At 34.6% G+C, this 24184-nt stretch overlaps 1 protein-coding gene across 3 annotated transcripts in view; it reads right to left on the bottom strand.

Moving 5' to 3' along the window:
* Rpgr (retinitis pigmentosa GTPase regulator) overlaps window positions 1-23972 on the bottom strand; it is a 53456-nt gene extending 29484 nt beyond the window's left edge. For all 3 annotated transcript variants that reach the window (XM_021725561.3, XM_013358023.4, XM_078034970.1), the window contains exons 1-11: window positions 23707-23972; window positions 20423-20548; window positions 19902-19994; window positions 18448-18510; window positions 17189-17347; window positions 15623-15772; window positions 11992-12150; window positions 7307-7462; window positions 4124-4248; window positions 2355-2540; window positions 885-1044 (exon numbers count right to left, since the gene is read on the bottom strand). In XM_021725561.3, the coding sequence (XP_021581236.1) occupies window positions 885-1044; window positions 2355-2540; window positions 4124-4248; window positions 7307-7462; window positions 11992-12150; window positions 15623-15772; window positions 17189-17347; window positions 18448-18510; window positions 19902-19994; window positions 20423-20548; window positions 23707-23869 (1540 nt within the window). In that variant the 5' untranslated portion in view covers window positions 23870-23972. The remainder of the gene's footprint in view (window positions 1-884; window positions 1045-2354; window positions 2541-4123; window positions 4249-7306; window positions 7463-11991; window positions 12151-15622; window positions 15773-17188; window positions 17348-18447; window positions 18511-19901; window positions 19995-20422; window positions 20549-23706) is intronic.
* Between the last annotated feature and the right edge of the window lie 212 nt (window positions 23973-24184).

The following is a 24184-nucleotide window of genomic DNA, read 5'->3' as shown; positions in this document are numbered from 1 at the left end:
CTTCTGATCTCCTGGACCTGCGCCCATCATCCAAGCATACACCCTCTAATACCATACAGACACTCCTTCAAGATATAAAGTCTATGAACACAATCATGTGGAAGAGGTGTATAGTAGTAAAAGAGTTGAGATTACAATTTAAAGTATGAATATCTAATAGGGACTGAGATAGAGGTGTTACTGATAATCATAAGTATATTTATTTAGGGGTTTCTAGAGGTGATGAGCTCAATGCTAAATATTTTACATGCCTGATATCACTTAATCATTGAAATCATTCTCTGAAGTAGGCATCATTAAACCTATTTAAGTGATAAGGAAACTGAGGCTTAGATTTAGTCACATAGTTAATAAATGTCAGAGCTGGCATGTAACCCTAGATCAATTTTAATTCCATATCTCATGCTTTAACCACTATGAATCAATAATATAGAACTTGACATAAATATAGAACTAAAATATAGAACTTGACATAGATCCAGAAGACCTGCATTCAAATCCTGTCCACTTCAGATATAAACTGACTGACCTTGGGTAAGTCACTTGATTTCTTCAGGTCTAGCTTTTCTCATTTGTAAAATAAAGAATATAATTCCCACTTATTTCATGAAGTTGCTTCAGGTTTTATAGAAAGTAATATAATAATGGCATGCATATTATCTCCATTACTCTATAAAGACATGCTGCTATGGTTACAAGATTCATTGATGGTGCTTTGTATTTGTAAGGGTATTTTTGGGTTTGAGTTCAAGTGGGTGATATCAGGCTCTAATTGGGGATGAAACAATTTAATGAACTAGAGAAAACATCTTAAGATAAAACATAAAAGCAATAGGAATAAAAGGCACATTTCTTCTAAGAGCAAGCAGGGTGACAAGTATTACCTGGATCCAGTGGCTCCAAGAAGTCAGAGGTGCATTTCTCTGAGAGGTAATTCATAGGCACAGGGAAAGAGATTGAAGAAGGGGAAAAATAAGGTATGGAGGCAGTCTCCTCTAATGGAGGTAGTGTTCGAACCATGTGAATAGATTCTGGGGATTTCTCCTTTAAAATAAAATAATAAATATCTGTCAAATTATGTTATATATAAAACATTGGCATAAATTTCCTTGCGGTTGCTAAAAATATTTAAGAGAAAGAGTCCAAAGTCTACCAACATTCCATAACATTCACTTCTTAATAATCCCCAGGGGATCAAAAACGTTTTGTTCTGTTGTCTCTGTATCTTAGTTGCTCTAAATTGTCAATTGGAAAGCCTGTTTTTCACATTTTGGGGAAAAAATGTGTGTGTGTGTGTGTGCGTGTGTGTGTGTGTGTTTTCTCTGCTTTCTCTTATAGAAACAAAAATTTGCTCATGAGATATAAAAAATTACAAAACATGGGTGGAATATTTCTCAACCTTTCCATATATACTTTCTATAAATAAAAAGTCATACTTAACTTCTACTCCAAAAGGAAAGAATTTAAGAACTTAAAGTAATTTTCAAAGAGGAATGTCTCCTTTAAATATTTGGCATTTTCATTTTTTAAAAAAGTATAAGTGTCACTGAAAGAGTAATTTTAAAGCACATGAGAATCTCCAAATTTAATTGAAAGAAAATATTCCTTTTCTCCAAATAAAGTCCTTCTTGGTTTTTCATGTTTCATAGTTTATAGTATATAACCTTCCACCACATGAGGTCTAACTAAAAGATAAAAGAATATAGCATTAGGCAAGATGATGAAGTCCTAGAGATGTGCTATACAACATAGCGCTGTGCCTATGTTAATAATACTGTATTGTATACTTAAAAATCTGTTACATGGGTAGATCTCATGTTCTTACTACAATAATAGAAAAAAGGGTGTGACAAGTTAAAGTAGAAGATGAATCAAATGAAGTTAAAAAAACAATGTAGCATCTACTCTGAGGTGTAAGAAAGGTCTGTAAAAGGATGCTTTGTATACTATCACTGTCTACAAGCAGAGGTTATCCATGATAATTTGAATTATCTAATTTGTGTCTTTAATGGCTTATTCTGCACTCACTTTAAAAGTCCAAAATCTTCAGCTCTAATCACTTTATTAGCAATTTTATCTGAGAAGAGCCTTTGATTTTATAAAGAAAATAGTTTTTTTCTTCATGTTTTCTTTTTTTTAAGAGAGAAAGAGATAGAGAGAATTTTTTTTTAATATTTATTGTATAGTGTTTGGCGGACACAACATCTTTGTTTGTATGTGGTGCTCAGGATCGAACCTGGGCTGCACGCATGCCAGGCGAGCGCGCCACCGCCTGAGCCACATCCCCAGCCCCTCTTCATGTTTTCTTAGCAGTGCTATACAATACTATTATATAGAATAGGCCACAACTGTACCCGCTCTCTTCGCCGCAGACGTGCTGATAAAGTTCTATGCAGTAAATTTCCTGAGGTCAGATCAGTGGTGGACAGAGAACTAGCTGCAGGTGAGGATGAATCACTTATTTCATCTAATTCAACTTCTCCTGATATATTGAGCCGTGGAGTGGCAAAAACTAGCATGTGACATCCACCACAGGCAACCTGCAAGCATAAAGCCACAGAAAAATTAATCAACATTGGATTCAAACACAAATGGATTTTGTAACAATTATCAGGTCAGCTACAAGAAATTTACTTAGTGGAACACAGCAGACTTCCTAAACTGACCGACTCACTGATCTCTTTTAATCTCTCTTCTCCCTCTTTTCATTTAGATATACATGTGTGAGTGTGCATGTATACATCACATGTCTGAATTATATCTATGAGAATTAATGTATATATTCTTTAAACACTACAATTGAAAATTAGAACAAGTTTAATTCACCATTTGCTTTCATTTAACATAACAGAGGGAAAAAGTACTTGTCACTACATGTTTCATTACAAGTTAGAAGGTGTTATATTTTCAACTGGGAGCAATATTAAAAACTTAAAAACTATTCAGAGAAGATCTACTGGGAAATAAAATGAGCCAAGAATAAAACAGTCTCCTGAGATAACTATATATCCAAAGCTTTTTCTTTACATGAATATTTTCTACATTTAAAGCTTAAAAGTCCTTAGAGAAAAACAAGAATTCACAATGATGAAACAATGAAAAATAATTTTGAGATATCAATGGCTTCTAAGAAAATGCCAAAAAAGATCCCATAGTGTATTTTGGGGGAGGTACTGAGGATTGAACCCAGAGGAACTTTACTACTGAGTTATACCCTCATCCCTTTTGATTTTTTATTTTGTGATAGGGTCTCACTAAATTGCTCAGGCTGACCTCGAACTTGTGATCCTCCCACCTCAACCTCCAGAGTCACTGGGACTACAGAGGTGCATTACTATACCTGGCCCCAGTGTTTTTAATACATAGATTCTAGCCATTTTATAGTGTTTTGACTATACCTTTCTTTTATAATATTTTCAAATTTAAAATTCATGAACAATTTTATTTATCACCATTTGAACTGATAATCTCTGTAAGATTATAAACCCAATGAATGAGGATTAGTTTCTTCATCACTGAATACTCTGTATTCCTAATAATTAATCCAGTATCTTGCACATAGTCAAATCAACAAATGGAGCTCCATAGTATGAGACAATGCATCTTTGGAGAAGTAAAATTATTGTCAAATAAACAGAATTTTCACAAGTCTATATAGCTCTTAACAAGCGAAAGTATTAGAAACAATAGACATACAATGTGTGATGGTAATGTTAAACTAAAGCCACACATTCTTATCTAAATAATATTTAGTCAATAAAACATTTTCACACCTCTTCATTTGTTATCAGATTCCTCTGGTACAGGATTTGAGAGTCTCAGTAACATTTAATTGCACAAATATTTACTGAATACTACTGTGTTTCAAGAGACATATGAAAATACAGCAGAAGAGTTAAGATTTCAACAAAAAGGAAAATGTTAAAGGAGGAAAATTAGGAAAGGGACAGATTTTCAGAGTGGCATAATGTATGAAATTTGACTTTTAGAAACTAGTTGTATTGAGTAGATAAATATATGATAGTCTCTAATATAAACATAAAGGTAAGTATTATTATGAAATACTGAAAGACTCAATTATAGAAATATAAAAAACATAAGGAGGGGAATGTGATAACCTTACCAAATGAACTGTAAATTTCAAAAAATTAGAGCACAAAGTTGGAAAGAATTGATTGGTAAAATTCTCCAGTCCAAGTCCTAATTTTCCATGTCGGCCATCTCCAAAAGTATACATAAGGCCTACATCTAAAATGCAAAAATAAATAATTAAATAAGGAGAATTATACAAGTGTTACTTGCATTCATCTATTTATAATCAGACGAATATATTAATTCACACTGCAGTTATAATTTTCCCATCAAATTCTACATTGAACACTCTGGTCCACTGATCTTTCCACACACACTGATTTCTATGGTCCTATACATAACAATATGCAGTAGATATTCTGAGAACAAATCACTAAACCCTGGTGGTTGGTGAAATTGATGCCTTGTGGTGCAAGAAATTATATGGAACACCAATAATACAGCATGAGATCTTGTGATGTACATCATATTCTCAAGGAGAAAGAGATGCTTGTATTCTGATCTCTTATGTTGTGATATAACCTATTTTATTTTTTCCTCAGATCACTGATTGATCAGTTTCTCAACCTCAGCACTACCGACAGTTGGGCTGAATTATTTTTAGTTGTGAGAGTCGGTCCTGTTCATTGTAGGATGTTTAGCAGCATTTTTGGCCTCTGCCCCACTACATGCCAGTAAAACTCTCCTCTGCAGCTGTGACAGTCAAAAATTTCTCCAGACATCACATCTGTCTCCTGGGGGGAACAAAATTGTCAGTGGTAGAGAACTACTGACTTAGATCAATCCAACCCCTCTCTTTTCTTAGTTAGGTTCCTGGACTGAATAATGCTGCCTAAAGAACCTACCATAAGCCAATCAATAATGCTGACCAGTCCCTATACCAATAACTGGGTCTCACCTATAGCTGAGCTGCTGATAAGTGATCTGGTTACTTCTCTCCAGTTATCTTTTTGCCTATACCATAGTGGTATATTCTGAACCTCAGCTCCTCTTCTCAGGCCTCTCCTCCATATACTGCATCTCAAGTGAGGTAGGTACCATGGAAGCAGAATTAATGAGTGACAATGTGTGTGCAGAGAGGGATTTCCCTATAGTTTGAGGATGAGGGAAAACATTCAAACTGAAACCTAAAGGATGACTAGGGTTTAGCTGGAAGAAGAAAGGAATGAAGAATTCTCCAGGTAGAGTCAGCAGTAAGTAGGAAACACCTGAATCAAGAGAAATCAGAGCTAAGACAAGAAGGTGAAGGCAACCAACAAGCCCAAAGCACAAAGGGGAAAATGTATGAGTGAGTCTGAGGAGGAAGATAGAACCATACCTCAGAGGATTCCATTAGTTCAGATTATAAATTTTTGAATTCTAAAGGCAAGAAGAAGCCAAATGAATGGTTTTAGGCTGGGAAATGATTAGATGATATTTAGGGACTTCTGGTTTAAGAAGGCAAAGTAACTGCCTACCAAGAAAATATATAAAAATTGACTGAAAAATGACTGTAAATAACATAATTCAATAAAGTGATAAGTTCAAAAATTAACTTACAAAAATAGATTTGTATAAATAAGCAATAACCAGTGTTTAGATGTGTTAGCTCTTATAACTCTATTTCCTTTCTTTATATACTCTATTACTGTTATCCCTTCCTCTCCCTTCTTTTGATCCCAATTTCTTTGTTCAAAAGTGATTTTTAAGGCTTGCCTTTCTAATTTGATTATCTTTTGCCTCAAAAACTAAACTCTGATCCAAGCTGCCTGATTACACTTCAAACCTCAGAGTGATTTAAAAAATATGAGCCACTGGCTATAATGAGGAACTGATAAGAACTTATAGATAACTCAGTATACACATCTCATCAGTCTAGAGGGGAAAAAAACTACACTTGTCCTCTGGGGAGGACAGAAGAGCAAAAAGGCAAGTGAAGTTTATGTTCAATTATTTGTGATATAACTCTTTTCATTAAGAAGAAAGATATTATGAAATTTTAACTAAATAACCTAATTGTATATTAGATGATACATGAAAGTCTGTTTACCATCAATTGCAATTTGGAGTTGATGAAAAATGGCACTAAGGACAGACAAACTGAGATTAGGACCCCACAATAAGGGACACATATCAACTCTAATGAGACAACAAATGAATAACATTACTTTACATTCTATACAGTACTATTTCATGCCATGTTAACAAGAACATAAATAATTGATGATAGGCAGGTCATCCTCTCTGAAGAGTTCTGTGGGGAAAAAAGAACTGTTTAACTTGTGTGTGCTGATTCCTACACTTCCTCTAACCTGTTATCATTAGATGAGCTCCACTGTAGCAGTAGCATTTTTAGAAAGAGGGAAAAAGTAGAAATACAAGTATCTGGATTATTTCAATATACTAGATGATTTCTGAATATTTGGTGCTTTATTTCATCTTCAGATAGAAAAAGTGAAATTACAGACGGTTTTCTTATAAAGCACTTAAGTTTGTGGAGTCTATCAATTACCTATAAGTAATTGACTGAATTATTTCGGGGAAGCATTTTCTTGAGTTCTACACTATTAGCAGAACCTAATTTCTGAAGTTAAGAAGCAGGCCCAAAGGAACATCTCCCTGGATAAAGGAGAAGCCACAAAATTGAGAGATGTATTCACTTGGGGGTCTTTGAGGTACCTTTCTCTCTATCACTGTGGAAAGAGGAGTTATTCCTGAAAACGCCTCCTGGTGGCAAAAGCAGCATAAAGAATTTACTCAGCCTGAATGCAGCTCTGTCAAAATGAACATGAGAATGTTCTTCTGAAAAACTTCTTTCTTTCTTCCCTGTGGCTTGCACAGCGTTAAAAGCCTTCAATTTCAGTAAGATTCTAACTTTCCGCCAAAGTACAGTATATTATGGTCTTTTGACATCAGTTGGTCTATTTTGAGGTTCTAAATCTTTAGATCTTTTACTTTTTTTTTCGTGTTAGGGATTGAGTCCAGGGTCTCATACATGCTAAACATGCATTCTACCACCTAACTAAAACCCCAGACCCTACATTTATTTTAAATTGAATTAAAATAATCAAAATGACTTTATAACTTTATACTTTGGGATATTAATCAAAGAATTCCAATTTTCTCAATTATTAATTCTTTTACTTAAGTTAGATAATTCATTCCCTATATTATTTAGTTTATAATAAAATACACCCAGTTCTAGAAATATAAAACAGAAAAATCTAATCCATACCTGTTATCAAAGCTGTGTGATTTTCTCCACAGGCAATATAACTTACTCTCTGGTCCTTCATATTTGCAATGACTTTGGGTTCTGAAGTTTCAAAAAGAAATGTGCCAAGCCCCAGCTGACCAAACTGCCCTAGCCCAAAGGTATACACAGTTTTCTCTGAAAGGAAAGGCACAATACAAGAAAAGGATTACATGGAAGCAGACACTGTCACCATCATATCTAAAAAGATTGTGACATTCTTCCTTTTATATAACAATGGTAACTTTTCTCTGAAAGAAGTACTCATTTAAGAATACTAATACTGAAATATAATTTTTTCAGTGATAAAGACAAAAATCAAAGGCACACAATTAGTTGTGTGTGGCAGTGCATACCTGCAATCCTGCCTACTTGGGAGGCTGAGGTAAGAGAATCACAAGTTGGAGGCCAGCCTTGGCAATTTAGCAAGACCGTGTCTCAAAATAAAAAGGGCTGGGGATGTAGCTCAGTGGTAGAGCATTCCTGGATCCAAACAAAAACCAAAAAAACGAAGAAATAATAAAGAAAAGGTACACACTGTAAAAAAATTATGGCAGGTGTTCAGTTTTATCTTTCATATCCATAACCACAAAAGGAACTTCTATAAGTAAGAAACTGATACAATAGAAGATATATAACTCAAGGAACTAACCAACATGTCCCTATAATTACCATGTCAATTCAAAAATCATAAATTTTCATAAAGGCAATTTCTTTCACTGCCAAAAATAAAAATGTGAATAGTGTCTCCTACAAAAATAAGCATCTAACTTTTAAAAGAAGTTTAATAAAACTATTTTATAAAACATAATTTCTGAAAATAATTTGCAGAGAAATTAAGATTTATGATGGATATGCTATATTCAGTCACAAGTAAAGCTCCTTTATTAGGAAATGCAATGCTGAAGAAAGGACAGGAGAAGCTTTCCTTTATACTGATACTTTTGGGGTGAATACAAAGGACCTCAATAACTCCATTAGCTCATATATTTTCTAGAAATGCACAAGTACAAAAGCAGGATACATGCATGGTGACAAATGGGTTCTTTGAGACACAATTTCCCTGGTCAATGTGTTAGGAAGTACAGTGCCCTTGGTTCAATCATGTGAAGAAAGAACAAGAAATTTGCATTAGGGCCCAAACTCAAATCATGGTTATTACCAGCTGTGGCAAGTAGATAAGTTTCTTAGATTCTCTGATGTTATAATCTTTATTTCAGGTAGATTAAGACATTTAGTTTTAAAGAACAATTTATCTTTGGAAAAGTCATCATTTAATCAACCCATCTAATTCTGGCAATTGCAGGGGTTACTGATGAATTCAAAACTGTCTAATACCACATTCATTTTACATCATTTTCTGCCTAATAAGAATGTTTGCTTTATCAGTAAAACATAGATATTACTCCTTATAGAAAATATGCTGTGTCAAGGACATGAAGCCATACTGAGGCAATGGCAAAACACATTCTTGTTTTAATATAAAAAATCTTTTAGTTAATTAATAACCACATGGTATATTTCCAGTTCTAAATGTTCAGCTTAATAGTAGAATGTTGGGTAAATTAAAACAATTATTTACTGTTAGCTTATCAACAATTACTCAACTTTCCTTGGGCTGTCTGATATTAGCCTGTGAAATGAGGCCATTTAGGTAGGCAGCTTAATCATATTTTAAAAGTTTCATTTTATCCTGTTAGGTTCACTTTCAAGTGCTTGGATGATTAGTGATGACAGCAGTTTCTAGTTTTTAAATATCTACAACTCTTTCAACTAAAAATAGTACATATAAAAAACTAATATAATTTTTGGCCATATCACCTTTATGATATTTAACAGTGTAATTTATTATCCTGTAGAGAACTCAAGTTTGTCCAAACATAATCTGGAGAAGCTAGATTATCATTTGCCTCAGGACCCACAGACTTCATTGTGGACCCCTCTTATAATTGGCCTTTCTCATCTTTTGGTAACTGCTATGGGTAATGTAAAAGATTACATCTATCACTCTGTCTCAGTGTGTCCCAAGTTCCAGTCTGGCCCTTTCTCCACAGCAGTCCACTGTTCCTGCTTCTAAGGAGAAACTATAATCATGCCATCACTACAAGCCGTAGTTGTATTTTCTAACCTACTGTGGTCACATGCCTATAGTACCTTTTAGATAAATTGATCAGCAATGATCTGCTTATCTTTAAAATGGTTTAATGAGTGATATCCAAACTGATTGTAAGATCAGAGTTATAGACACAAAAAAACAAAGTTGAGGAGGGCCTCTATAGAATCATCTAATCACTACTTAAGAAATGATCTAGAATAGATAATTATTTATTTTACCGTAAGTTCTCAGAAAGTATTCCATAACTTTCTTAATTATCCAATTTAGTACTTAGTGAAAATGATGATCAACATACTCTTCAGGTCCATTTCTTCATTACCTAGGACTAAATATTAAATATTTCTATCTAATTCCAGTACACAGGTTCCTCACCAGTGGTGGCTAATAACAACAAAGCTCTCATAGATTCATGGAGCAATGTGGAAAATAGGCAAAATAGTGAATTTTCCTTATAAATAAATTTGTACAATCTAACTAGATATATTTTATTACAAAATTAGGAGCTTTTGTTTTGAAAATGTTCCTTATTTTATGACATGATAGCGAAAACAGTCACTTTTTTCAATGCTTATATTTAAGCAAATGCAAGTCAGAATTTGACAGCCATTATTTTTCGAACTTAAAGTTTAAATTCTACTTAAAAAGAAAACAAGTTCTTCACTGTTTCCAAGGTTACTTATAATTTATACAAATTTTATCTTCATATTTTCCCCTGTATTACAAGTTTTTCTCTTCTATTCCCCTGTTCAGTCTACCACAATCAGAAAGACAGGAAACACATAAAAAAATGTTTTTTCCTGCATCTGTAATAGAAACCTTTGCAGTAGATAGTAATTGCTCCAGATCTGTCAATAAATATATCTCATATTTAAAAAAAAAAAAACCTTCACTGATCTGTGAGATCCCAAAGTGCAAAAATCTGGAGAGAAAAATCAATTTCTGGAAACATGATTTGTAAACTCAAAATCAAATTCACAAAAAGTTAAATGTATAACAGTACAAGAAAAAAAATCACACTTTAAGTGTATTCATAATTTTAAAGAAAATTTTAAAGTATCATTGATTACTTTCTTGTTCACATTATATATTTTACAATATATAGTTGAATGGTTTATTTTAATTATATAATCAATATCTGTGTCATTCCAAATAATCTTGAATCACCTAGTAAATTTTCTGTTTGTAAAAACTAGAGAAAACACATAATGCATAAAAACTAAGTTGTCTTTTTAACTATAGATTAGATTTTCAAACAATTTATAAAGATTTAATTTAGAATACATCTTTTAAAATTACATGAAAGCTCATTTTGTAAGCAGGAATTCAAAATAATCTTAAACCTTAGAATTATTTCCAAATTTAGAGCAGAGGTTTTGAAAAAAATTATTTCTAACTTAGAAAAGATTCCATCTAGAAGTTGTAATTCTGGGTAACTAAAGTTTAATAAACATGACTGGGACTAGAATAAGAAGTCAAAGAAAAGAAATACAACAAAGGAAAATCTAAAGATAAAATACTGCTCCTCCATTTTGCAGCATTAAAAATATCATCTAAGAATTGGTTATTCAGAATTTGTCTAGAATACTTCTAGCTTTAGGTTACTAAAGATTAAGTAGTGACTACAAACTGTTAATTTCTTAAAACTCATGATAATAATTCACTAACTACATTACTCCTATATTACTCATCTAAAATAAATATAATACTGAATAAATTTGAGAGCATCAATTTAGCAGGAATATTTTCAAATGTGAATATATTTCAATATATTGACTAGAATCCTAAGAAATGACATGTCACACACCAAATATGAAATTCAGAAGCCAAAAGTGATATTACTATTAAGGTTCTAATTTTTGTTAACTATAATTTAAAAACTTACCACTTTTTAATGAATTACTATAACAATGTAAAATCACAAAGAAATCCCTAAGTTATATATTGTGACTATCACAAAGAATTATCAATGACGTGTTGAAAATAGCATGAACAGGAAGCTTCTCCAAAAGAAAGCATTTTAGGAAAAATAATATCAACTTTAGATAGATAAGTAAATAAATATATATATATGAAGAAAACAGTTTGTCCTTGAAAATGAGCTAAAACAACATTATTTGCTGACATTAAAGGTATTTAAGGCCATGAAGATATCAATTATGTTAGCAGAAACAATTCGACAAGATTCATTTTTTTCTACTTAAAAATTCTTCCATAAGCCAGCAATGTATATTAACTATAGAGTTAAAAGGTGGGGATCTTAGATGGAAGGCTACTTCCATAAAGAATCTAAGAGAATCAAGCTCATAAAAGCTAATAATCAAATGGTGGTTGATAGGAGCTGGGGGTGGAAGAAAGGGGACATGCTATACAAAGGTCACAAAATTTCAGTTATACAAGGAATATTTTAGAGATCTTCTGTATGATATGCCTATTATACACTTAAAATTTTGCATAGAAGTTAGATCTTATATTAAGTGTTCTTACCACAGAAAAAAAAAATCATCAAAAAAATGTCATGAGCCACCCCAAGAAGCAGGGATTCTACACATACCTGTGAGAACTACAGTATGCCCTCCACCACAAGCTACTTGGATCACCTTCTCAGGAATTTTAGCCACCAGCTGGGGTATTCTGTGATTGATTAGCATCTGACTGGGAAGACCTAACTTTCCATTCTCAGGTTCTCCAAATGTGTACAGCTCACCATCCACTATTGAAGAAGGAAAAGCAGAGTGATCAATGATGGCATAAATATGAATAAAACACTGGTCTTGTTAGTATATGTTCTCAAGCTCCATAAAAAATTTAGACAATGAAAACTTACTAAATTTGACCTTTATTGAGATATTCTTACTATATGGTAAAGAAAGAAACTAGATTTTCTTTTTCGCTTGATTATTTTACTTCAATAATCTCCATGAATTCATGACTATCACTACTAATAAACCACCAGAAAACAGTTTTAGCTCTTTTGCAAAAGATATTATCTTCTGATCAATTTTTTTCCCAGTGCTTAGGATAGAACCCTGGGCCTCCCAAATGCCAGCTTAAGTGCTCTACCACTGAGCCATACCCCCAGCCCTCTATTTGCTTTTAATAAAGCAGATGACTAGATATTAAGCTCCCATAACTACACAGATTTTTGTTTTTATCATCATGGTATCCCAGAAACCCAGCTGTGTCAAGCACAAGAATTTAATGAATACTTGTTGAATATATGCTTTCTATGAAACTCATTTTAGAAAACTCACTTTATTTGTTAAGTACAAATGTGGAGTGATTCTTAAGATAGCAGACTTTAGAGTTAGATGGCACTTTCTCCAGACTCTCTTACCCTAGGAGCTCCTAACACTTATGACTGCCTTGTATGTACTAACACTAATGATATGCTTTTGTATTATTCCACTTATAACACTATATTATGACTGTGAGTTTCTTGAAAGGAATTTTATAAATTTCTGTAATACTGCCACTTACTCATTGAGTCATACTGAGCAATCACTGTGCCTGTAAAATGGGAATAAAAGTACCTATGATATAGGGTTGTTATTTAATAGGAATAAATTAATTAATGCATTCAGGAATACTCTTTAGAACACACAGTCAGTGCCCAGTTGTTATGAGTTGCTACTACATTCTCCTCCTCCTCATGTGGGTTTAGAAAAACTGGGTGCCAACAAAAGTCCTTTAGGCCTATAGAGTCCAAAGATCAAGGTCCAAATTCTGGTTCTGCAACTCAGCTGCAGTATCACCTTGAATAAAGCATGTTCTAAACCTGCTTCTGCATATGTAATCAAGAGACACCACTGCCTCTCTCACAGAGTTATCATGAGATTAAGTGAAATGTAATTTGTACTTGAAACACGTTGTAGATGGCAAAACCTTATACATTTTGGAGTGAGTAGACTGTAAACTCTAAAAGATAAGCACTTGCTTTAATCAACCTGGCATTGTAAGAAACATACTTTAAGATGACTTGTACATGGTAAACTGCTGAATCATTTCTTACAGTGTCAACTTTTTAAATCATTTACACCTATAAAGGGTTAGAAAACACATTTCCTGTAGCTATCACTAAGACCCTCTTTAAAGGTGAAGGTAAGTGCTTTTATCTGTATAAAACATTCAATTTAACTTCAAATTCTTTTTCTTATTTATATATAAAAATAAAATAACATCATGATAAAGAAATAGTAATTTCATCTTACTCATTTTTACTTTATTTGAGCCTACTAATTTTTATAAAATCTGGATTCCTCAAACTACCTACCTGGCTCTGATATCTGCCTTCTCCAAGATTATGACCTTAACCACCCTGCCATATGTCTCTTCTCCAGTCTCTGAAGCCTGTTCCACACATCCCTGCCCTGAGTCCCCACAGCCCCAGCTCTTTACTTATATTCTCTATTGTGTTGCACATAATTCCCTCTTTACTATATGGTCCATTGGTTGCAATGCTCAGACTCCAACTATTAACGCATCAGATGAAAGACATAGAAATCAGTGATAACACCTGAAAAATCCACATATTTTATTTCAAATATTTTAAATTAAATATTTTATATAATTTAAAACCATGGACTTGAATTTAGAATGTGAACATAAGCATTCAAATACACAAGTAAATTAAAAATTTGTAGGAAGCCTTAAATGTGACTATCTCGGTGATATGTTCTGCATTTTTATTAAAAATTAAACTCTTCTTTTTGGTCTCTCAGCTTGACATACAAAGACAAAAAGATAACTACAGTCCTTTTCTATACAACATTTTTATCTATCATGAAATATATATTAAGTAAAATCTCTTATACTTGGGTTATTTCCAAGATGTGTAAAAAGTTGCTTTAAACTATTAAAGTCATAAAATAATGGCTAGTGTGAAAATTACTCACAATTCATATCAGTTGTTATAAATGAATCTCCAGCAAAATGTTTAGTATAACAGTTCACGGTATATACATTTCTGTGAATATACTAAAAAAAATCTTCAACTGTATACTTTAAATGGGTGAATAGTACAGTATTTAAATTATATCTCAATAAAGCTATTTTTAAAAAAAGATATAAAAACAAAAACAAAATAACTCAATATAATGCTTGCTGGCTTAAGACAACAATTCTATGTATTCCTCTAATGGCTAAAGCAGAGTTTATTAATAAACTTGGCTTGCTCCCTTAGTATTTATTAAGTCTGTGCAATAAACCAGAGATACAGTGATGAACAATACCAACAGTCAGGTTTGCCCAATCTTGGTATCACGCTGCTACCAATCTGTTGGTAACTCTGGGGGTACTGGGATTGGTCAGTCAGCACTTCTAAATTTCAATCTGTAGTATACAGAACAAAGAGTAAACATTTATTTATTTTTTAAATAATTTAACCTTTATTTTTTATTTATTTTTAATGTGGTGCCAAGGATCGAACCCAGTGCCTCACCCATGCGAGGCAAGCACTCTACCACTGAGCTACAACCCCAGCCCCAAGAGTAAGTATTTAAATAAATATTTAGAGAGGTATCTAAGAGGGTTCACAAGACTATTTTCTCTAGTAAATTAGATGGAAATCCATAACCATACTTTTCCTATTATTAATAGTGTAGATGCAGACTATAATAGAGCCCAACATTTCAAATATTTTAAGGCAGAAGAGATTGTCAGTAGGCCCAGAGAAACTAGAGATGCTGAGAAAAGTCCCACCCAAGGAAACTATTTCATACTGAGTTCTCTTCCTTTTTGATCTAGTCTTCACCTCACTTCCCATTCATTTACTTGAAATAATAAATGATCAGTACAAAAGAGTAGAGGTAGGTTAAGGTACAGAGGCAAGTGGGTCCAGAGGAAAGTGGCTCATAGGTCTTTTTTTCAATGCCAAAGGGATTTAAAAAGCTTGAGAATCAATATTTAGAAAGGTTTCAATTATATCAATTGACATAACATTCAATTATATCAATAGACATAATATTCACCTAAAAAGCCAACATGTCAGAGAGAATCTAAAATTACAAAATTTATTATAGAAATAGAGAAATACTGTGATGTAAAACAGATGGAAATAATTTCATTACATGGATAACCATGGCACTATTTCTACAGAACTGTAGAATATGTTAATATAATTTTATTATTAATTGAATATTTCAGAAATGAGAGATAATGTGATGAATCCAAAATGTTCTGCTTACTTGTTACAAAAGCTGAATGGTAATAGCCACAAGAGATCCAGGAGATTGGTTTCCCAATGGTCACTTGATGAGGCACACACACATTACTCATATTTTTTAAACCAATTTGCCCTTCAGAATTGTCACCCCACATAAAAAGTATTCCATCCTCTGTAAAGAAAACACAAGGAGAGAAAAGTTTTAAAAGGTAGTAGGGCTCTGCAGCTATTGTAATTCCAACAGGCCATTTATTTTTTTAATTTAGAAAAACTATGTCTTAAAAGAAAAGTACCAAGACAATTATATCAGCTGGCTACTAAAGAGTTCAATTTCTATTATGAAATACATCAATAACAATAAAAAACAGAGAATGACATGATTGTAAATCTCTTTGATTATGTTCATACTTTTATCTCGATAGCAAACCCAGGATGTCATTTCCTATAATCACCTTGTCTCATTATAATGTCTCTAAACAGAAATATTTTCCTTCTTCCAAGCAGTCTACCTGCCACTGAACTGAGAGCCAGCATGAGTCACACAAAACATCTCCAGAACAAAATAGCAAGTTCCAGGTCAAAAGTGAATGGAAGACCTTGCTCTTGAGAACACTATATAAATGTTTTAAATGAAGAAGAAGAAGAAGAGAAAAGAAATATGTTTCACTAATCTCTTTTCTTTATACCTGAAAACACAAATTCTAGTTTCAGAGAAAGAGGAGATATATTACCATATCTAGCATCTCAAAAACATGTTCATTTATGACCTTTCTGATACGGGTTTTCAAAGTTGGAAAAAGTTAAATTAGGATAAAAAATTTAGAAAAGAATTACTAATGCTTATTTGCATTAATTTTTTATTAAAAAACTTTAAAAATCTTTGAAGTGGTTTAATAATAAAATGATAACTGAAAACTAGAACTGAAAGAAGAATATGAAAAAGCTAACTATCTGGTTGACAAAACTGAAGAGAAAAGCTTCAGATACAACTCTGACTTTCCTAATAGAGCAACACTGGACATTTATAGTCTCCTATTTGGAACAAAACAGATAGCAAACAGCTTCAGTGACACCAAGGTGATCTTGACACCAACTTTTAAAGTTCTTATATGTGCTTTTGACAGGGAAGGCTGAGATATGCAATAAACATTATAAACCATAATATTTTTATATCGTATGCCCAACAGGTTTCCATAGATTGCTTCTGATTAGTAACTTCAGTTAAAACTGGAAGTATATCAGCACACAATTAAGATAATATTTCAGATTATCTAAATTAGTAGATGGATAGTAGAGCTTAAAATTTATTTACAAATTACCTCTAAATATATGTTTATATCCCACTAAAAATATATTGAAAAATGAGGCACACCACATTACTCATATTTTTAAAACCAATGTGCCCTTCAGAATTTACACCCTACATTAAAAAGTATTCCATCCTCTATAACAAAAACAAATGTCTTCTGAAAGCACACAGTCAATGCAAGAAAATTAAATGACAATGCTGTCTTGAGTTTACCAACTTGGTATATCTTGGTCTTAAACGAAAGTATGTGTCCCAGATTGAAATTAAAATACATCTTACCAGTTAGGGCAGCTGACGTGTTAGATCCAGCAGAAAGCTGTTTAATATTATGCTGGGATGTAAAAAAGCTAATTCGATGAAAGGTGTTTCTCTCTTCAGTGTCACCAAGTCCCAATTGCCCTTCATTATTTCCTCCAGCTGCATATACACTGCCTCCTTCTGTACACGGAAATGAAACATTGTAATACTATAGTCATCTTGCTTACAAGACGGGTTAGTGTATACCAGATATTCCCTCTATTAACAGTGAAGAAAAATATAAACAAAGGCAGACTGGTGAGGAGGAGCTAAGGCAGAGAGAACAGCCTAAAGATAGAAGCAGCTTAGGGATGGAGGAAAGGAAGGAGTCAAGAAGAACTGTTAAGTAGTCAGGAACTGCTAATTGTTAAATTTGTTGAAAATACTTTCCCTGGGTGCAGTGGTGCATGCCTGTAATCCCAGAAGCTCTCGGGAAGCTGAGGCAGGAGGATCATGAGTTCAAAGTCAGCCTCAGCAAGGGCAAGGCACTAAGCAACTCAGTGAGACCCTGTCTCTAAATAAAATACAAAATAGGGCTGGGAATGTGGCTCAGTGGTTGAGTGCCCCTGAGTTCAATCCCTGGTTCCCCCCGCCCCACCCAAGAAAAAAAAAGAAAATACTCTCCACTGATTGCCGTAGCACCTTTGTCAAAAATCAGTGGGGCATATATGTGAGAATCTATTTCTGTACTCTATTCTATTTCATTCTCTTTCTCTATCTTTTTGCTAATGCCATGATGTCTTGAATATTATAGCTTTATAGGTCTTGAAATCAGGTAGTATCAGTCCTATAATTTGGTCTTTCTCAAAATTGTTTTGGCTGTTTTATGTCCTTTGATTTTCCACATATATTTTAGAATCACTTTGTCAATTTCTACCCCCCCACACACACACAGCTTGTTTGGATTTTGATTAGAACCACGCTGACTTTGGTTGGCTTCCACTTATCCTCAGTAAGGAAGAGGTAAGAACAAGAACAGAAGCAACTAGATATTGAGGTGTGACTATAGGTAAGGAAATGCTGTCCCTTGATATAATTTAACAAAGGCTTTTTCTTTAGTCATTTAACATTTATCTGCATATTTACAAAGGCAAACATGTACTAAACACATTTTTAAAAGCCCTAATCTATCTATTGCCAAGGTACCATTTTCTATTAATTTTATAAACCCCAAAACATTACCAGAGTGAGATCTCAGTTCTCAAAGCCGGGCAAGAAGTCATACCAGTTAAATACTATACCTGTTGAAACTAGGGTGTGGTTCCTTCCACAGGCAGCAAGTTTTACTTTTTCAGGTTTAAGAGCTAAAAATATATGAATATGACAATTAAAATATTTTATGGTTATGAAAATAAGAAATAGTCCAGGTCAAATGGTAACTAAATGGTAAAAGAAATTGTTTATTTATTTTGGTGGTAGGGATCAAACCCAGGGCTTTGTGCATGCTAAGCATGTGCACTACCACTGAGCTACATCCCCAGCCCCAGAACTGAGATGAAAAGCAGGTTTACCTGATTCCAAAGTTGATGTTCTTAACTAGTTTTGCATTATAACACAGTGAGTCACTGAAAACAGTGAGTCAGTGGGTCTGAGGTAGGGCTTAAGTATTGGTATATTTTTAAAATCCCACAGGCAATTAAAAGATGCCACAATCCACTGGATTCTGTTGTGCTGCCTCCTCACCAACCTGATCCATTACCTAACCTGCCATCACCATTATCAAGCTCATCTTTTACCATATCCAATGGAAAACCATAAGTCCAATATTCATAGGCATACACCTATGTTAAAGTTGTTCATTAATTTATCTACATATTAAAAAACATTTCTAGAATATCTTCTAAGTGCTGGGCATAGCATCTACACAGATGATTAAAAGCCCCTGGTCTCAAGGATCTCCTTTTAGACTATTAGATAAGATATTAAAGAATAAGCACTATGGGCACTGTGAATACCCACAAGCATTTAGCAGTTTGACCATGTGGAATATTTCAAAAGTCCCACAACAATACCTATATAAAGAACATGGATAAGATAAGCTTGCACCTGAGATTCTGAGCTGCAATTTAAATTTTAGGTAGAAAGATAAAGAATACTGTTCTAAGGAATGTCTATCACCCTTCAAATTTAGTTGATGTTAATGGTTATACCCAGAGGCTTTGCTTGTAACAGTTAGAAAGGTTTTCTGGGACAGTCATGATTTCAGATGTTTAGTCCTGAAATTCTTGCACACTAGTACTAATCAATCCCAGTCTTAATGTTTTGTTCAGTTCATCTACTCATTATGTACTACAGCATAAAGTATGTTTTACAAAACTAACAACTACATATGACCATGATATATGAGAGCTCAAAACTCTAGCACATTATAATATCTGTTATCTATGTATGCAATAACAGTAATATTTAAGTAGTTTTACAAAGAAGCAAAAAGAGGATGTCCAAATGTAATACTGTAAAATCATGACTTCCTTTGTGATCCCTGGGTTTAAAAATCAGTGTGATTTTTAGACTTTACCACATAAAAGTAGGTTTGAATTTCATATAAAGTTCTGATAATATTCAACTGAATGTTACAAAATGAAGAGCTAAAGACTTTATCATTTATGACATTAAAGAACTACACAATCAGTATGGAAGTACTTTATGTAGTTTGTTAAGTATTTAAAGTGATAAAGAAGACAAGACCGCATACCTTTGACACATGTTGGCTTGCTGATGGTTGACTTTGATCCTAATCCTAACTGACCCCAGTTGTTACTGCCAAACATGTACAATTTATTATTTCCTAGTGGGAAGAAAAGAGAAATAACAAATTAAAACACTCTTCAAATAAATAATGTGAGATAATATTATCACATGGCAATAAAAAAGTTATGCCTAAAAAAGTCACTATTTTTCTATGTTAAAACATATTACCTTCAATGTATGACCAGATTTTATTAGTAGCTTCTAAGATTATACAGCAACAATTTTTATTATATTGAAATAGACTTATTTGAAGAAAGTTGTATGTATAGGAAATCATATTTTAATTAAATATATTAAAGTAACTTAAAATCAAAAGACTCTTGATGGAATCAGTTTGTGAAGAATTCTCTGGCAAAGTAAAAAACAACACCTTTTATTATCTTCAACATGTTGAAAACACAGCACATCTATACTATTTAGAATTCTCAAAGTATTATTGTTCTGATTAAGGATTGTAATACTAACCTGTAACAATAGCAGTATGTTCATCTCCACATGAGAGATATGTAGGTATGTCATGTTTAAACCAGAATTTACTGGGCATGTTTTCAGCAAATTTAGTTTTTCCAAATGTAAACACAGCACCCGAATCTGCAAATATAAGACAATTTCTATTTAACAACTTTTAATATGCTGCCAGTTATGAAAATACACTTTTAATAATATATCTACACAAATCCCTGTCTCATGACAGTTCTACCTTTACTGGAGCACTGTTTAGGGGGATGGTGGGGTTACTATGGATTGAACACAGGGATGCTCTACCACTGAGCCATATCCCCGGCCCTTTATAATTTGAATCTTGACACAGGGTTGCACTAAATTGGTGAGTCTGCCTACAAACTTGCAATCCTCTTGCCTGAGCATCTAGAGTAGATAGGATTACAGCCATGCTATATTATATTAGCATCATACCCATGTATATTACCATCATACCCAGCTTCAAGCACTTCAAGTTTCCCTTCTTCCCCCTTAATTCAGTCTTACTCCTTAAACGTCATTCTAATTTGACCTATAAAATCTATTAGTGAGAAATATATTATCACAAAGAAGTCAGTCATCTATTTCTAATAGTTCTGCTGTCATCAGGTAGACATCTGATCCTGGGAATGAGCTGGTACAATGTGTGCCCTATTCACTCTGGTTAACACCTCAAAGTCTGGTCCCTGGACCAAGAGCTCTTTTCTACATTCAGAAATAGGGCAGTATTGAGTTTCTTCATTAGGCTCACCAGGACATTCTAGGGGAGGATCTATAAGTCAGTTTGAATTTTCTTTGGTCCAGTTTTTCAAAAAAACCTCCAGTGTTCTCATGCTAAGGGAAAGGAATGTAACCACAAATGGTCAACTCTTTATGTGTCTATTGGTAATCACCATGAATACCCATAAAACCAGGGTCAAGACAGAAACAAATTATTTACACAATACCTCTTTCATTTGTACTATGGGACAGCAGCTAAACAAAAAAGCTTTAAGTGTAAAAAATTAGGTATTCAGATTCTTACTCTGAATAATTAGCTATGTGATCCTGAACAGGTTACTTTACTAAGACTTCGATTTCTCGTTGATGATTAGTCTTTATTTGATAGTGTCTAAGTACCAATATTCCATCTTATATACCCTGAATCTCACACAGGTATAAGCAGGTTAGTGAATGAATGTAAAATGCATTTATAATAGTGTAAATACAGGGCTACACCAATTTCATAGGGTTGTTTTGAGGGTTAAATGAGATAGTATATGTAAAGAATCTAGTATGTTGCCTAGAATGGCCAATATTTGTTAGCTCACAGCCACCTTCATAAACACTTCCTTTATTCAAAGAGCTGGAAGTGATCATTGGTTTCTCTGAATTATGAGATGTACAGAATTTATATGGCAATTAACTATGCACTATTAAGCAACCTCTCCAATCAAATCGTTACACACATCTTTTGTTGCTCAATATTTTGTTTTCTCACTTATATTCTAAAGTTTCAGAGAGTGTAGATTGTCCTCAGTACCCATACTCCCTTACACAAAGTGGTCCTTTAATAAACTTCAATTATTTTTAAGTCTGTTACCTTCTTACACACATACATTCATAACTGTTTTCAGGTAATCTTAATGGTGAGCAGGTAGTCAAACATAACTTTCAACAATCTTAATGTTAAAGATAAGATTATCTAAGCATTTAACAGAGAAACTTCAGTTTCCTGCTGATTTTATTGAGAATTGAGGATTCAGTTTAAGGATCATGTATATAATGAAAAGATTCTCTCAATAGAACTACTCAGGAAGCTTCTCATTAGTTACAGAGATGTTTTCTTTCTTTCTTTTACCATAAGCTCTGTAAGGGAAAGAATGGTTTATTTTGTTCCTTCAAACACTATAACAAAATGCCATGATTCTAGGAGATTAGGGGCAGCAATGTAGAAATTTAATATTCTTAAATTAAGTCATTACTTGATTTGAGTAGTATTCACAAATTGTTTTGGCCCAGTACCATTTTGAAGAGAGACTGAAAACCCCTGTAAGTTCCCAATAACCATTTAAACACAAACACATGCCTGTACTAAATAGGCCAGATCCAACTTCTGAGGAAATCTCAAGGAGGATCATCACATAAACTAATTGGTACCAGAAAGGAAAATGTAGCAAATATAAGTATTAATAATAAATATCAATGCTCATGAGACTAGCCACTATGGAAAATCTTTTGAGAATCCTTGTGAAGCATCACATTTCAAATTAATCATTGAGAGTTGGGAAGCCAGGATCAAAAACAGTTTCCCCAGAATGAATCACTGAACTGTTCTGTCCTGATTCTCCAGGAAGCCTCCCTCTGCCACCCCACCCCAGGCTAGGGTTTAGTGGCTCTGTTCTGGTCCCCTGGCATCTATTGTCAAACTGCTCTGTTACTTTTTTTTTTTTTTAATTTCTTGTCAACTTTCACAACTCCAGGAGGCCAGGAATCTAAGAATGTTTGAGCCTGGAACATGGCACAAAATGCAACACATATTTCAATGACTATAATTCTGTTCTAGTCAGTGCTTTTTTTAAATTCAAACTGTTGGTCGTGATCCACTAGTGGGTCAGGAAAATCAATTTAGTAGACTAAGACCAGCATTTTTAACAAATGTATTATAGAAAACTCCGAGAGCATCTCAAATGGTTATAACAAGTAGTGCTTCGTGAAACGTCTATTATGTCGTAGAAGGTACAGGTCACAATGTCAAATGTATTTCAAATCGTACAGCTGATGGTGGGGGTCTTAAAAAACAAATAAACCCCAAATCACTATCTCAAGCTTTCCTCTTCTCCAATTCGTTTTTTCCACTCCCTTTAACCCGAACCCCCTTATCAGCCCCCTTTTTTACTGCGCTGAATATGTAACCGGGTCCTGCCGATCTCCAAGGCGCCCAAGTCTGAAGCCCGTCGTACTTCGGGAAGTTTGTAGTGAAGAAAAAGGTGTCCCTGCCTTGGAGAAACTCATCAAAAGTTTACCTGCCTTGGAGAAACTCATCAAAAGTTTATTTAAAACTCAGAAAGTCAGGAACCCTTTTCCCCACTGTCCCCTGTCCCGTCCGTCCCGTCTGATCTTGTCCCCTTAGTTACTCGCGGAGGCCGGGCAAGAGATCTGGTCTCAGTCCGGTCGCTAAGCCTCAGGCCTGTACCCCGACCGGGCCCGCCCGGAGGCGGAGCCTGGCCGCTCGCCCGCCCGCGGACCCTCCCTCCCGGCCCGCCGCCACCGTCGAGGGCGCGACTCACCGGGCACCAGAATCTCGGGCTCCCCCATGCCGAGGACCGTAAGGGAAGTCTCCGTCAGTTCTGGGAAGAGCGCGGGGGCAGCTCGGGGGAGCTTAAGGCAGTGCCTCAGCCACAGTGCGGGCTTCTGTACCCCCGGGGGCCCCCATAGCGACCCTCTTGGCATTGGCCGCTGCCGCGCTCCCGGAAGTCAACAAACAGCCGCTATGGGCAACGGAGGCGGAGCGTTAAGGCACGAGGCGGGACGGGCGCCCAGTGTGGGACGGGGGAGGGGAACGGAGGCAGGGTGGCCAGTGCGGCGCAAGCGCAGATGGCAGCGGGCGGGGCGGTAGAGACCGCGCGCCCTCTGGCGGCTCAAAGGGGAGGAGCGGCCCCACCGAGCTGCGATTCCTGCAGTGAGCGTTTCTGCTGGGAGGAATACTGGCTCCACAGGGACCCTGCCTGGATTAGTGGCAAACGTCACAAATCTCACATATTTGAT

This window comes from Ictidomys tridecemlineatus, chromosome X, assembly GCF_052094955.1.
Source record: "Ictidomys tridecemlineatus isolate mIctTri1 chromosome X, mIctTri1.hap1, whole genome shotgun sequence".
Taxonomy (NCBI): Eukaryota; Metazoa; Chordata; class Mammalia; order Rodentia; family Sciuridae; genus Ictidomys; species Ictidomys tridecemlineatus.
This window is presented reverse-complemented; position numbering and strand designations above follow the sequence as displayed.